This window comes from Eutrigla gurnardus (genome assembly GCF_963514095.1).
Source record: "Eutrigla gurnardus genome assembly, chromosome: 8".
Classification (NCBI taxonomy): Eukaryota; Metazoa; Chordata; class Actinopteri; order Perciformes; family Triglidae; genus Eutrigla; species Eutrigla gurnardus.
In genome coordinates, this window is record NC_139922.1 from 6,709,847 (window position 1) to 6,726,982 (window position 17,136).

At 38.1% G+C, this 17,136-nt stretch overlaps 1 protein-coding gene across 2 annotated transcripts; it reads right to left on the reverse strand.

Annotated features, from left to right (window-relative positions):
- Positions 1-4,772: 4,772 nt before the first annotated feature.
- Positions 4,773-14,587, reverse strand: mapre1b (microtubule-associated protein, RP/EB family, member 1b). 2 transcript variants are annotated; one of them, XM_084014462.1, is made up of 7 exons: positions 14,421-14,587; positions 12,344-12,474; positions 11,537-11,682; positions 8,811-9,012; positions 8,585-8,694; positions 8,315-8,467; positions 4,773-6,917 (listed from the first exon to the last, which is right to left on the reverse strand). In XM_084014462.1, the coding sequence occupies exons 2-7, from the start codon at positions 12,462-12,464 to the stop codon at positions 6,873-6,875; spliced, it is 777 nt and encodes a 258-aa protein (XP_083870588.1). In that variant the 5' UTR covers positions 12,465-12,474; positions 14,421-14,587; the 3' UTR covers positions 4,773-6,872. The 2 variants fall into 2 exon arrangements, with proteins under 2 accessions (XP_083870588.1, XP_083870589.1); XM_084014463.1 differs by having other exon boundaries at positions 12,344-12,477; positions 14,421-14,581.
- Positions 14,588-17,136: the final 2,549 nt, after the last annotated feature.

The window sequence follows — 17,136 nt, forward strand, 5'->3', positions numbered from 1 at the left end:
ATGTGAAATCTATTTTATGAAGAAAAAATAAAATAAGACACAAACAAAATCTCCCAAAAAATGATTGTGAGTGTTTCATGGATAGGATACAGTTATGTTATATTGTATATTGTTGTTATTTATTTTTTGAAGAGCACAAGACCTAATCATCTATGTTGCTTTTCGTCCAGTTAAAAAAATAGAAACGGAAATTAAATTTGATGATGTTTTTTGTGACAGTCTCGGTCACGGGGGGGGGGGGGGGGGGGGGGGGTGAACACTCCCTGCCATCTGGCAAACGCTACAGGGTGCTGTATGCACACACAACCAGACTCCGAAGCAGCTTCTACCACAGAGCTGTCTCACTTTTGATCGAGCACAAGTGACAACCCCCCCACACTCACTCTCAAAAACCCATAACTGAGTGCAATATTCCACTGTATTTATTCAGCACCTGTCATATATATAGCATATATATATATATATATATATATATATATATATATATATATATATATATATAGTATGTATATTTTGTATATTTGGGTTATATATTTATGTTTTGGGTTTAGTACTTGTATCTGTACACTTTTTCCTGCTGATGTTAGGCATCTACAGGCTTGCTCCAACAGTATTTCGTTGTACTTGTATCTTATGAAACACCGCCCTCTATGGACAATATTGTGCATTACACTTATATTGTTTTACTTGTGGTGCTGTTGATTGAACAACCTGCAGGCCAAGCTTAAGACCTGTCTTTACATTATTTTAAACTCAGAACTAGAAAGGTGCACTCTTCAATGATTGATTCAATGCAACCTACAATAGACTAACCCTTGTCTCGACACTTCATTCAAACTGAAAAACAAGCGATGTATGCAGGCAACCAGCTCGAAGTGTTCCACACGTAATACAATCTTGCCAAAGATAAAATTAAACTTACCAAACTATTCAGTAAAAATGTTTCACGGCAAATTATAACTGTTAACGTGCATCCATAGAGAAATCAACAATTCACACTCACATTCACACCTACAGGACATTTAGAGACATCACTTAACCTATCCCCCAGGAAGCCGGAGAACCCACAACATGCAAACTCCACACAGAAGGAAGCCAAACCAGCACCAGGAATCGAACCCCTGACCCTCCCACTGTGTGCCAACAGTGTGACCCACTACTCCACCGTGCAGCTCAGAACTTTTTGTGAGAAACTTGAATTAATATAGTTACAATACAGCTATATAAACTAGGGACTTATTGCCTTTTGAACTTCTGAATATTAACCGTAAATAGCTTATGATACATAATCCAAACTTCTAATGCCAATAATTTTTCAACAAAAGTACAATCCTTTATTTCCTGATATTTCACATGGTGTGTTTTAATGCAAATATCTATATTATATAAATATATATAAATATAAATATTATAACAATGTAAATGAATAACACTTAGATTTTGTTTTCATGGTTAACACTGACTTAGGCACGGCTGAAATTATTTTTCGGAACTGTAGTGAAAAACATTTCCTGAGCCTTGTGTACCAGCTGCTATAACAAAACAGAAACGATCTGTATTGGCAGATCAGAGTCATCGCTGATCAGTTATTGGATTGGCAGCAAAAAAAAAAGCGAACAGGGCATCTCTAAAATATATATTTGATCCCTTGATTTTTAAATGCTGATCCAATCTGTGACTCAAAATGCAACCGTTGCACCTCTAATATATATCAGAACACTGATGCATCATTATCAATGATGTTTGTTGTAATGCAAATGAGTATTTTTAATACATCTATACTTTTACATAAGAAGAATTGCAAATACAGATATTTACTTATAAAAGACGGTCAATACATTGTGGTATCGGTGTTTTTACTTCATTAAATGATCCGAGGACTTCTTCCAAGACAAAGAGAACTAAGTAACACTCTGGAACCCCTCCGGCCCCTTCTGATGTCACAGCTCTGGAGCACTGAGGGTCAAAGGTCAACCTCAGGCTTGGACTGAAGGATCATGTGTGACTCACAAAGACTGCTTTGTTCTCTCTGTTGTTCCCTTCATGTGTAGAATGAGAAAAACTCCTGTACTGTGAACAAATATCCAGTAGGAACATTTTTCAGAACTTAAGTGGGTATCACCGAAATATAACAATCAAGTACACATTTGAAATACTGTCACTTTATAGAAATATTTTGACTTTGCACTTTTATCCGTCTGTATTGAAAGAGGGAAACACTTTTTAGGTGAACTCTTGGATGGACTGCTATGAGATTTGGTAAAAATGTTCACGTTCCTCTCAAGATAATAACTTTGGTGAATCTCTGACATTTCACCGTTTAACATCATCAGATCAACCTTTTTATTAGTTTATGACCCAAAATAAGGAAAACATGTTCAAACAAACTCCACTAAGACGGTTAACGAACGTCTAACATGACGTGTTCGTGTATTCGTTGAATGACGACACTTTGCATTCAGGTTGAGTTATGTACAAATTCAAGCTACTGCTATTTTACTTGACTTTTTGTACTCCATTACAGTTGTCTGACAGCTTTAGTTTCTTTTCAAGTAAGTTTTCCTGTCCTGTGAAAACCATGTATCTCCAGATTTTGAGATTATGGACGTTTGTCATGAAGCCCAGGATTCATGAAAAGTTGACTTTTTCAGAGATAAGTGGTTCTGACAAGAATACTCAACAGTATATCAAGGAAAATAAAAATATCTACAGCTGTCAAATGCAACCTATACATTAATTCTGCAGTAATATAAATCAAGGAACTGGACAATAAAATGAACAGAAACTTGGAGATTTAATTAGGACAAACAAACATCCAGTGTTGACGTGGAAACGCTGTTTTTATTGTCTGTAACCAACTTGATTGAAGAAAATTTGAGTTTTCCGGAGTATAACAAACACATCAAAGTCCAGCAGAAACAGGAGACAGGGAGGAGAGACAGTGAGCACGCTTCTCGGCACTGATTGTTGAGAGGGAAAAAGGTCAGCGGTCGCACAAGCACCACCATTACCTTCGAAGCCATCATTTCACTTTGCTCAGACAATTTTTAGCAAACAAACACACACCGGCATGATGCTGCAGCACTTCAGCCAAACTGGGAATCAGCAACAGAATCATGTTCATTAAACCAGTCATGATTAATAAGCAGATAAAAGCTATGGATCCCCAGAGTGTGTGTGAGTGTGTGTGTGTGTGTGTATGTATGTATGTGTGTGTATGTATGTGTGTGTGTGTGTGTGTGTGTGTGTATGTATGTGTGTGTATGTTTGTGTATGTGTGTGTGTGTGTGTGTGTGTGTGTGAGACTCCCAAGGAAACTCTTTGTACCATTTTGATATCATGCACCAGACACAGTCCTCCACAGTAACACTTACAAGAATACATTTTACTACTACCATCATTAAACCAGACAGGAGTCAAGACACAAGTACTCTCAGTAACTCGTCAAGAAAACCAGACAGTTATCAAAAACCTCTCCCGACATGACTGAAATATCTCATCATGTTACAAGTCACACCTGACAGGCGACTGAAGCGATGCACTTGTACTATGACTCATTAAACACAGACAGTTAGGGGGGTTAGCGGAGGGAGGAGGTTACATTGGCTCTGGGTTCAGCACAGAGGCCACTTTGTCAAGGGAACATCTGCTCCTCTAACATTGCATAACCAAAAGCACTTCTTCACTAAGGCTTGACAACACACACTTGTCAAAACTGCTCATAATGCCAGAAAGCCACAAGGCTCACAGTATACCTGTTTACATCCCGCTGTGTGTTTATCCTCAGTGTGCTACGATTTGTCTTGGCATAAACCCATCTAACAAACATGAATGGATTTCCCCAGCAACAAAAAAGTCACTACAGAGACATCCTTTAAAAAAAATGGTGATATGGAGTTTCTTAGTGCTTAAATCTGAATTTGAGCAATTTCTTTCACCATTTTTTGACACTTGAAAACATGTAACAATTGCATTCATAGAGAAAAAAAATCAGATGAATGATAATGTTCTTTAGGTACAGGTTACCCTACTGCTTGAAAGCACTCCATTTCAGCATTCAGACAAATATTCTTCACAGATATAGGATTTAAATTAGAGAAAAACTTCCATCTTATTTTGAGGGTTTTTTGTCTCCAGAAATGTGTCTTTATAATCATTTTCCTTCTGGAATTTAAACTGGTGTGAAAACACAGACTACTAACCCTCTGAAATTAAAGCTAAACGTCAGAACTTTCACCTTTCATTGTTGGATTTGAAATTTGTTGACTGTTTTTCTCTTTGGAGTGTCAAATAAGCATACATTCTGGAAAAAAAGTAGGATTTAGAAATCATTTCTAAAAGTTAAAGTAGTAGATGTTTTTTATGTGGTCTTACTAAAGGCAACTACCCGAAAACAAAATACTTAATAGGAGGCACACTTTGATTGTGTGCAACATTCAACCCTCATGTAGCTGAAACACTTACATACTAAATATGTCTGAGTCACTGATGGAGAGCAGCTCTACCAGCTGATATGTTTGCCCAAAGAGGAAAATACTCTGATCTTTAGCATCATTCTGCAGAATAGTATCCAGCTGTGATACACTTACATCACCGTGGAGACAATTATGCATTTTTTATACCTCTATTAGTGTCAAGAAATACAATTAATTCACCAGACATCCTTGAATTAAATTCAGCTACTTTTTGGTTTGCTTTAGGAGCTTTAGATGGAAGACAAACAATCTGCTGCGATCTGCTGCACCCTGACACATCTGAGCTTTTGTCCAAAATACCTCCAATGATGTTTATTTTTTCAAACACAGTAAAATATGACTAACAGTACAAACATTTGCCCAAAACAGCACACTTACATCAAAGTAATAAAAAAAAATATGAAAAATGTTTTCTTATCAAAGAAAAAGGCTATGAATAAGGCCATTGATAATGTTATGTATTCAAATAACATGTTACTATTAACAGTTTGTCAACAGTGGAATCAACATTGATGGGTGGTTTCAAATTAAGTACAAATATGCCAAAAAATGTTTTGTTTTTTTTTGTTTTTGTTTTTTTTACAGACAGTGGAAAAAAATTCAGATCCACGATATACAATATTAGTATTAAAATTGGTCTATCAGGGAGTGAAAATAGGGCAAAAAGAGGAAAAGACCACTGTCTTGCATTATCAGCGAGGAATATGCATCGAGGCAACTCATTGATCCCACATTTTCTTTATCAGCTCTGGGAAAAAAACAAAAATCTAACATTAGAACCCAGAGCAGAGGATTCACTGATGCACTGGACGAAGCCTGGAAGAAGCACATGAGGCGATTTCACAGCTCAGCTGGGCCAAACGAGTCGACTGTGGTCTGCTACAGGTAGTGAACACGCACACTGATCAGCTACATTCAGAGCTAACAGTGTTTGTAATGTGGCTGCTCTGCTCCAGGAATTCTTCTTATTGGTTGTGGTCTGAATAAGGGCCACTGGTGTGAAACAGACTCAAAATGACATACAAAACAATCAGCATTTCCTTTTGTTGTTGTTGCACTTTGCTAAACACTGGCATGTTGATCAAAAGGCTGCCATCTCACATGCAGTCGAAGAGAAAGCCACTTTCCCCGAGTTAAGTATTGCACATTTAAAAAGCCTTTAATGTGAACACCGAGGTCGAGTGGGAGCATGTGGGTGGTGAAAGCAAAAAAAAAAGGACTGATCTGCTACGAGAAACATCCAAAAATCAAGTTTCCACTTTCCAGCGTGATTGTTTAGGGATTGTGAGAAGAAGAAAAAAACAAATGGATAAAGTCGAGAGCATTTCTGGCAGGTGTCCAAAAATCATTTCAAAACATACAAGAGGGGAAACGAGACCAACCAAAAAGAAAGAAAATGGAGTGAGAAATATGATAAGACAGTAGCATACATTTTCAAAAACTGACTGGGACAAAATCAGGATTTTGACCTTGGTGGAAAAAAAGGCCAAGAGAAGACCCAACGGTTGCCTTGTCCCAGACTAAACCCTGAGCCCTTCAGTGTCAATGTGTGCAGCCCACAAGTTACAGTTTCCTCATTTTAGTTTAGCTTAGGAACATATCAGCTACTTCAACGCATAGTTGGCATGACTAAAATTGGGACCAGCAAGCAAAATACACCTCAGATTTGGTTAAAAATGATGCAAAACTAAGTGTTGTAGTTGGGAATGTGTTTGCATTTTATTTCATTTTTTTACACTTGCCTCACGTCTGTGCATGCGCCTTGCTCCAAATGAATAAAATTCAATTGAGGCACAAAATGGCTGCAGTGCCATCAAAACAATCAGGGCTAGTTTGGGACAAAGGGCTCTGATGGTCAGGCTCTTCAGAGGAGGTTCTTCATGTTTGATTTGTTTCAAATTGATTTTTAGATACATACAACCACACATACACTCACACACACTCACAACACACACGCTCACACACACACACACACACGCAGAGAACATCACCGTGTTTTTCACACTCAAGTCCATTACAAAAACCAGATATGTACTGCATGATCTGGTTTTGGGAAGGATGGGATTACAGGGGAGGGAGGAGGGGCTGGGACTCTCGCAGGCTGACAGTGTGGAGGAAGTAGAGGCAGTGACCAAGGCTTTGTTGACTATTGTTAAAAGATGTTTCCGTGAAGAAGGAGGTGAGCTGTACAGCGGCTGAAGGCTAGAAGAAGAAGTCCGGCAGATCGGGATTTGGGTACACGAGATGTTAGGTATTCGGGATGGGGAGGGGCACAAGTCGAGATCAGGTTTGGTCTTGGATATGAAACCGAACTAGCTGTCTTGGCTTGAGGAAGGATCTCGAGGTGGGTTTGTAGACCAGAGCATCAAAGTGAAAAGTTGCTTGCAGTCTTGAATATTAAAACTCCTCCTGCTCCTCAGCATCTGGTATCACAAAACCCTCCTAGAGAGAGAGAGAGAAAGAGGGGTGGGGGTCGGGGTGGGGTTAAGTATCACAATATAAAACATGTTGTATATTGTGAGATTTACTGGAAGTGACATACGATATGGCCAACAGCAAGTACGAAACTTTCAGTTCCCTGGCGATCCAGCCAGCTGCCACCTTCCTAAGGTTTGTGTCGTGAAATGAGGAGGTATCGTATACATAAGGCTGCCTTTCACCTTAACCATTCAGCCGTGCCTCATTCATTGCAAGTGACAGGAATAAAAATAAACTGTGTGACGAAAGTTCAGCTGCGCACTGCATATGGCCAGTGGAGAGCCCTCGGACATCAGAAGCTCATATGCAATGCATCCTAGTACATATAGCCACCGCCAGAATGGCTTCATGAGCAGGAGAGTTCAGCTTTCTTGGACAATATAGCCTCACTGAGGAATTTATTGCTTCAATAGCCATCAACACTAACTGGACATCCACATAAAAGATGATCAATTTGCCCTTTAATGGACTTTTAACAAATCTGGGTTTATCATTTTTCCCATATTCTACATAGTGTGAAACATTACAGATTCAGTCAACACTTTGTACATCCCACCTTCTTTGTTTTAAACACTGCACGGCTCTTTTCATCCTACAAGTGATATCTTTTTAAAGTTATAAACCTATCTTGCAATAAACAAGCTTCTAATTCAACATTTCAAGTGTCTACTACAAAATCGGGCTTTGCAGCAGCACAAACACAGAGACGTAATGATGAGCCGGTTAAAGCAAATAAGAAACACAAAATAAATAAATAAAATTAGAATAGAAATAGAAACTACACAAAACCCAAACTGCCAAACCAATAGTGCAGTGCTAAAGTGGCATAATGGTGTGGTAAATAGCAGCAAGTCAGCCAAGTACCACTGACCACTTTGAGCCTTAGGGAGCGAGCTGCATGCCATTCCACTGCAGGAATTTACAATGGCATCAGCAGTTGTTAACGGCAGAGCAAATGGGCATAAATCTAGTGTTGAACCCGGAGCATATTTATCATACATATGGGTATATTTTAGATAGCAGATGGAAGAATAAGGATGGCAGTGTTTTACATTTTTGTTATGTCTAAAAATCACAAATCAGAATGAACTTACTATTTATACTATTTATCAAACAAACAGGAGGAAACAGAACATTTGTTGGGGACTACTTTCAGCAACAAATCTACATTTTGAAATGAAGACATATCTTTAAAATGTCTATTTTAAGGAATTATTAATGACTGTATTCATTATTTTTTTTAATTCTGCAAAATAATGTCATTTTTAGTCTGACAAAATTACATTTGTATATCCATTGATTCCTTGGCCTTAAATGAATTACAACATCCACCAACTTCACATAAAAACAGATGGACTCACGTCTGTGGCGTAGAGGATGTCGATGATCCTCTGCAGCGTGGGGTCGCCCTCTCCTTCCTTCTCCTGGCAAATTAGCTCAATGTTCCGCAGCTTACCAAAATAAAAGTCTCTCTCCTTCTCCATGTCCTGAATGGTAGATTTCAGGACCTCCACCTGTGGAAAAAGAAGGGCCAAAAATGTTTTTTGTTTTGTTTCTACCTTTACAGGTGACTGACGGTAAAGCTCATTTTAATTAATTTGCTTGTTTTTTTTACATGGTGGTGTGCTTACCTCATTCATGAGTTCTGCCCTCTCCTCATCACTTCCTCCCATCCCGGGCTTCCTTGCACTTACATGAGACAACTTGGGCGCTACCTTGGCAACAGGTGGCCTCTGAGGAGCTAAATAAGCAAGAAAAAGAAGGATATTTAAAAAGAAAGGGGGAAAACACAAACTTTCCAGCATTTCATTTCCATTTAATTTCAAACTGTGTGACCTACTAGACCAGAGCTCTGACCTTGACTGAGGGCCTTTTTTGGGGTTTTGGTGAGAGCCGACATGGCAGTGTTGGGTATGGGCATGGCATCCTGGCCCTGCCTTGCCTCCACTGGGTCATACTCCTTTCCATCGTAGTTGGCATCAAAGAACTTCTTAAACCACTGGACAAACTCAAAGTTGTCCTGGAACTTCCCCTTCACCAGTCTGTCTACCGCAATGATCTTGAAGCAAAAAGAGAGAGAAAATCCGGACCATGATTTTTGGACGGGTGTCTGTCAGGTCAATTAACTTTCATTTCTGGGATTTAACAGATAAAAAGTTTAAAATGTCATTTCTGAGGTAATAGAATTTGTATTTCTCTTCCAAATACTTTTTAATGTAATGTTACGTTGCATTATATGTAAAAAGGTGTATTTCATGGTGTTCAAAAGCTTTCACTTCACTGTCAGTCTGTGTGCCACTTGTTATGTTCACCATCACTGTTCATGTATTCTGGTACCGATACCAAAATCGTACCTTTTATTAGATACCTGGTAGGGTTGTAACAATGCCTGTATTTGTATTGAAATGTTTGTTACAGGAAGTTCTATTTGGTATGCAACATCCCCACACAGAGCAAAAGTATTTTATGTTTCCCCGCTGGCCTGGTCTGCTGCTGATTTTTTTCTCTTTTTAAAAGTAATATTAACAGGCAATCGTAAACGCGAGACATGAGCGGCGCAAACAAGCTATCATTAGCCGTGAAGGCTGCGCTCATGCATCCTCGGTCATGGCTGCTCAGAGCAAAAATAAAAGCTTTGAGAAGGCCTTCAAGATGACAGACCAGAATGACTTCCAGTTCAAGTGAGGATCGAGGGGAAAAAAACAATAAACTAACTAACAATGTATGGACTTTGCAGGACACTGGGCCAAGAAAAATGCCAATGGATGGAAGCCACAGTGAGGAAAAGACAGCAGCAGCAGCAGCAAAAAACGAAAACAAAAGATGTCAGCACTACACCCAGTTACTCTGCAACGGGGGAAACGGACATTAGAATTCATGCAGGAGAGTAAAGTGCACAATGCAGGCACAATGCTGGAGATTATAACCCTGAACAGCTATGAATAGACTGATGTACTCAACATGTTCAAGCTTGTGTTATAATCTGTGACTAAACACCATCCAGGCATTTCAAAAAGAGCACAGATCTCAAATAACGTTAAAAGAAAATGGATGGTAGAAAGAAAGTTGAAACATGAAATAATTATGGCAGCTTTGTCAATAGTACTGAGAGCTGCTGCATGTTCAGTCTGAAAACAAATGATGACTAAGCTGGATCTGCCCTGCCCTATTCTTTATTTATCTTAGTCATTATGAAGCGTCCAGGAAGTTCCCAAAACAATTGCAAATACATTTAATTTCATATATTGATAGTGAAGGATAAAACTGAAACAGATAGTGTATTGTGACAATGAAGTTCCTCTGCATAAAGAGGAAACATACTTACCACATTACACAAGGCAGCAGCTGCAAACATATGCTCATATCAGGTCAAAATAAACAATGCCTATTTTATTCCAGTGCACAAAACGGGGCTGTAATTTGTAGTTCTACCTATGACTGATGAAACGGTAGAGTGCAAAGTAACTCATGACCAGAGTCTGTGAATTAGGATTTGTGGTTCACTTCGGGTCTGACTGTATGAATGTGAAAATTAATACTTATTTCACTGCCTCATCTAAAGCATGTTTGCATTATATTTATGAGTCACATATATGTATTCTTATTGCATGTTTGACAATATTCTTTCTGCCACAGCGATGTAAAAAAGTATTCCCTCATAATATATTCATATTACATATTCATATTTGAGCATCAGCTTCTTCAGCCGTAGGTTGCAGTGCATCTGCAGTGCCATACAGTCCTGCACACTGCATGCAATACCCTGCCTTACTTACCGGTAATTTTATTTATACTGCAGGTAATTATAAAAAAGTATGAGAAGGAAACTTCATGCCGCTTTGAATTATGTTTTTATATTCATGCCATTTTGCAATCGCTTAACAAGCGCACCGAAAGGAAGCGGGCTCTGCTCCGCGGCCGGTGTGAACCTGCATGCAGTCAATGCACTGTCTATATTAAAACGTTATCGGATCGGCCTGCTTTGATCTATTTTGAGAACTCTGATCAAAACCGATAGGGCAATTATCAGCCGATTGATCGGTGCATCTCTAGCAACAGTGAGTATAATTGTACCGTGCCAATAATCTAGACCAGTGGGATATAATCCTTGATAGTCAGACAACATGATTCATGTTCACTCATTTTCAAGACTACCGATGATGGCTATAAATAAGTTTACTGCTATTAACATACTATTCATGTGATCTAAACACTTCCTGCAGCTGCTCCACATTACAAGCTTTTTAAAAACCAACAGTGGAAGAATTTTATTGTGAAACAGCACCAGACGATGCAGCCTTGTGTTGGGTTCACACCAAACGCAAAGCACATTTTCACTGGTTGGTTTACAACAGCTGTGTGAACTCAAAATAAACATTGTTGCTATGATTTAATTGCAACAAACAGAAAAAAGTATATCATGAATTTTAAACATTTTGCCCCCAAAGCACTCAAAAGTGAACCAACAGATTGCCCTCTAATACCAGAAATGTCTTCATGTAATTTCAGACCTGCCGCTCCTATGTAGGATACATCATGCGATTTGAAACGGACATGTTAATGTGCGTGTTGTTGTTACTTACTTTGTCGACTCCCATCTTTTTGAAGGAAACCTGCAGAAGCTTGAAGTTATGGATGTATTCATGCTCCAGCTTGGCACCAAATTTAACTTTCTTCAGAGGCACAGAGTTGGGAAACAGCATGTCCATGAACTGGCAATAGGCAGCACCTGGATGAAAATTAGAAATCCTCTTAATGTCAAATATAGTAAAAACATAACATGGACTAAGTGTGGGCTGTATGTTCAAAATCAGAGGATACCTAAAAACAAGAACAACATGTAGAGTAAGAGACTAGGAGAAAAGGAGAAAAATGGTCACCAATAGACATTTCTGTATTTAACACATTGATGGCATAAAACATTCCTTTAGCGCTTTATAAACACATTTTCCTTTGTACTCGGGAGAAAACGTACAAATACATTTTTTTTAAATAAGGTATTATGGCATATAAATTAGACTTTCTGAGACAGTTAACATAAGCACACTGTGTGCAGATTACTATGACTAATTTCAGTTAAAGTTCTGACACATATTTCATTTGCCTAGTTTCTAGTCTTTGGTGAAAGCCTCAACCTACATGAACATGTTTTATCGGCTCATGTGATGAAAAAAGAAGCTTCAGTGTTTTTCCTCTCACAATGTTAATATATTCAGCATTAGCAGCCACTGACCTACTATTCCACAACACCAGTGTAACATGGTCATGCAAAATATTATGCATGCTGACACTCTTGCCGACGGTCTTCACAGAAATGTTGCAAGACGTCTGACAACTCCTCATTAATGAAAAATATATGGTCCTCCCATGATCAGAAAAATATGTTTTACCTGAACACAACATTTCTATCTTGGTGAGGTTTATCTGTAGAGAATCATTGATCCACACCAACATGTCATGACGACTTAAGTTGTCACTGGTCACTGAGGTCGAGTAAACGTTCACAGCCATTGTCGGTCACCTGCTGACACAGGATAGAGAACAACTGTGAGAAGAATTTACATGATGACAATTTACATGTTTATCTGTCAGAGTGGCTGGTAGAGCAGGCAAACCAACCAGTCACATCAAAATGTACCAGCACACAGCTGGTGGCTCAGACTTAAAACGCATCCTCGGTGCCAAGTCATCGTTATAAGGAACGTTTCACTTTAAACCGGTATGTAAATAGGGTGACTGGTAATGGTAAATACATAGACACAAACAAACCAACTTCAGTTGTTATGGAATTATTTGTGCAGAGAAACAATACATCAACTCACAATAAATTACCTTAAAATAATGAATCATTTACCCATTATTTTGTGGCAAAACTGGGGCTGCAATGAATGATTACATCAGAATTTTGAGAATATTAGGACAAAAAATTACCATCACAATTTCTCAAAACCCATCTTCACATTCCCCTTTTAATAATATTTGTCATCAGTATCATACAAGATAATGAAAAGCAGCAATTTTACATTTGAAAAGCTGGAACCGGTGATTTACTGGCACTGGAGCAATTTATATGAAAATAGTTGCAGATTACTATTCTTTCAATGGACTCATCGGTTAATCAACTCATCATTTCAGCTGTAGGTTACACAACAAAACTACAAAAAAGTAACTGAGGTATTGAGTCACCATGTATGTACTACAAGCATTACAAACATCTCCAAAAAAGGTCTTAATTTGTATCAGAAACCCTCATTCACAGTGCCTGTTTTGGCTGGTTGCCCAGCTAGATCAGTTATTTCCTCAACAGCTGAAAAATCTGATCATGTACATCATTTCACATCCATCAATTATCTTTAACCGCTTATCCGGGTCACAGGGGGTCTGGAGCCTGTCCCAGCAGACATTGGGCGAAGGCAGGGTACACCCTAGACAGATCGCTAGTCTATCACATGCCTGACATCATTTCACATGTAAATGAAAAATAACACAAGCAAGCACTCTATCATGCGTTAGGGAAAATGCTCAAACATGAATATCAAGTCACGCGATACACAATGTACGCTATGTGGTCGACTCACACTAAATAAAACTGTTGAATGTTACCCATTTGACAGTGTTTGATTGATAGATAGATAGATAGATAGATAGATAGATAGATAGATAGATAGATAGATAGATAGATAGATAGATCTGAATAATTCAAACACTAAACTTAGATTTTGGATTGGCTTAAAGATCAATCGATAAAATAATTGGCCAATTCGTTATTATGTTTGTTATGTTCATTATGTTTGTCATGAATGAAAGAATAATAGAAACGTAAAGTAGTGGATCTGCAACGAAATGACATTACGGATGATAGCAAGTAACCGTTAGCTAAACGTAGAACGCAACAGGGCCCCGGTTAGAAACTTGTAAGCTAACGGTAGCGGCAGTTTGCCTATTGACCAGCTAAATAAGCTCCCTAGATAGCTAGCTTAGCTGTGAGGCTACACACCAGACTGTATGGGCAGTTAACCAATAAGCCATCACCTGAAAATAGACTAAATTGCTTTTTAATTTGCTTTCATTCGCAACCAATGTAAAACGGTGGCAATAATTTAGCAATGTCTCTGTCACCGGCTAAACTCGACCACAGGCTACTGTGACCCGGACATTGAGACGTTTCCCCGCCCTGAACTCACTACGCACCCCACTAGCTTGAATTAGCATGTCACTGTTAATACGGTAAATCTGCAGTATCGTAGCTCAAAGGCGCAGGTTTTGTCCTCTCTTCGTCTAACCGTTATAGATACGGACGGCGTTCATTGGAAGCATCGCCCTTATTCGCGTATTAAACAGTTAGGTTCATGCTAGTCACAAGCTAGCATCTTAGGTAACAGAACTTAGCTGCCTGCTTCGCCGGCCGCCGCTTCACATGCCGGCTAATAACGCTAAATGACACCGTGTTTCATCGGTTACACCTACCTGGAGTGGCTTTAGCAGTTCTTGGACACGGTGATCTGATTGTTTTTCTCAGCTGTAACTCTGTGTCATAAAGATTTCTAACTGTAATCGTCTCGACGTTAAAGCTACTTCTGCTTTTTCTTCTCTTCTTGGCAGCTCACGTTCACTCTGCCGGCAGCGGAAGAACCGATTTGTTGACGTCAGGACGGAACGGGTAACGCCTAAACGTAAAAACGGCGTGACGCGGAGTTCCGTAGACGTACATTTTATTTAAAATAGTTATTAAATTAATACGTCTTCAGGCACTGCAGTGCAACATATACAAAGAGTGATTATCGAAAGGAAAACATATCGATATTTAGTTTCATGACAGATATATGCATGGAAAAATAAAATAAAAATATGCATACTGCACAACCCACAGAATAGGTCATAAACTAAAGATTTTAAATATGGTAGTGTGTTTTTGTTGTTGTTAATTTCTCCCAAGAAAATCATTGTATGAATGAAAATAATGAGCAAATTAATAACAAATAAAAATAACTGCATTGAGTTCAATTAAATAAATAAAAAATATTTAAAAACCCACAGAGTTCAAGTACCTCAAATTGTACAAAAGTACAGTACTTGAGTAAATGTATTTAGGTGCATTCAGCCACTGAATGTAGCGATAAGCAAGTTAGTATTATTGAAGGAAACAACAATCCCCAATGTGAGTTTCCTGGTTATTTAAGTGACTTGAATTGGAAAAAGCATGTAGAATGTAAAATATTGTATTTGTAATTAGAGATTTCATTTAAAACTTTAAAAACATTTTGCCAAACCGTTTCCAAGATCCTGTAAAGTATGTTGTGGAAGGATTTAATTGAATATCAATTATTCCAGTGTTTAAAAATATGTATATGATATTTTATTGATTGATTATAGCACGTTTCACTTGGGAACTATAATGGCTATTGTTATTTACTTTTAATAAATCATCCCTCTGTCTTTGTAGCAATCATGGAGACTTACAGTGTGATTAGGGTTTTGTTTGATTTTAGGGTTAACATGGCCCTAGGCTCAATTTTACAAAGACTTAAATAAATAAATAATAATAAATACATTTAAAAAATAAATCTTGTGAATTAAGTGTTTATTTATTCAGCTAACCATTTACAATGCAAACATCACTTTTACACATGAACGTCTAAATGCAGTTTCAAAGTCTTCTTTACACTGCCAAGAATAAAATACTGCTATGGAGAAAAGTGGAACCCTTTCATTCATCGCCTATAAGATAAACCTTTATTGACCCCCAGCAGGGAAACCAATAGTAGAGATGAATAGAGAACTTATTATAAAAAAGAGAGCAATATTTCATAAATGCATCATCCCATTTGTTTTAAGTCTCCACAATCTAAAAGTTTACTCAACAAAATAAATTAAGATCAGATAAGGATACAGACAGAGAAACCTAACTGCTGCAAGCATTTTAATGTAATTATTCCCCTTTACCTCTCTCTGGATTTAGTTATGTTATATCATGTCCCTTTTTTCAAAGCTATCCCTTGAAAATGAAAAGAAATTAATCAATCTATTCTAGACAATGAATAAATATAAATAATAAAAAACAGAACTGTACAACAACAAGCCGTGGATTTCTCCCGACATAAAGGTCCTCCTGAAGGAGAAGAGGGCTTTGAGTCGGGAGACAGAGGAGCTGAGGAGGAACATCAGAGAAGGAAAGAGCAGCTATCCTCTTTGCTGCTGTAACCCTGTAAATGTCCCCACTGTGGGAGTAATAAAGGACCATCTTATCTTATCTTGTAAAAACTACTATTTTTTCAGCACTACAGCCAAGTTTAAAACTTCAATAACAAATAACAAACGTGCCCCACAAGTGGTCTTTGTGAGATTTCTTCTTTTTATTGGTCTTGTCCACAGTCCAGAGTAAAATCCCCACAAATCTACAGGAAACCCCTCGTTAAAAAATATCAATAAAAACAGCATCTGGAACAATGCAGAGACGGTTAGAAGGACTCTTACAGATTGAACATTCACACCTTTAAACCTCTGAATCCCCCCTGCTCGTGCACAAATACTGTTCAACCCACGCACAGCGCTTCACCCAAAAAGTTCATGATACAATCATCAGTCAGTGCAGTATTATAGTATGTTCAAATTCAATACAGTGTCAATTATGCTTCTGTGGTAGAGCAGCATCACAAACACTTGATCAGAAAAAAAGTATAAAATAAACAATTGGTATTCATTCAGTATTCTGTAAGTATTAAACAGTTACAGCTTAAGTTAAAAATGGCAGGATATTAAAACAATGATAATAAAAATGTACAGTCACCTGACATAGAATTTTTTAACTTCAGTTCCCAAGAGAAAGACAAAAGAAACTTGTTCACACTACCTTTGAACAACAAAAACATGGTGTAAAAAAAAAAGAATACGTTGAATGGATCTTCCGTAGCGTGAAATTCATCAATGATCAACTCTCAACTGGTAAAATAAATGAGGATTTAGGTCTGTATTTATGCCACAACATTCACAGTTTCTCTAAATTGTTCAGCAGCAGCAAGCTGTACTCATCACTGTACCGCAGCAGCATGAAGGCTCTTGTGTCCATCACTGTTTGTTGGTGTAAAAGTGGCAGTGCACGCATAGACAGACATGTTACACACATGTAGCACCAATGTTGCCATAACAATCAATACAATTCAATAATGCGTCCTCCTAAATACAC

Bases quoted from the DNA above. Each gene is read 5' to 3' on its own strand.
- mapre1b (XM_084014462.1), bottom strand. From the start codon at position 12,464: ATGGCTGTGAACGTTTACTCGACCTCAGTGACCAGTGACAACTTAAGT. The intron at 11,683-12,343 runs GTAAAACATATT...ATTTTCATCCAG, and splicing joins GATAGAAATGTTGTGTTCAG to GTGCTGCCTATTGCCAGTTC. The intron at 8,468-8,584 runs GTAAGCACACCA...CTTTTTCCACAG, and splicing joins GGGCAGAACTCATGAATGAG to GTGGAGGTCCTGAAATCTAC.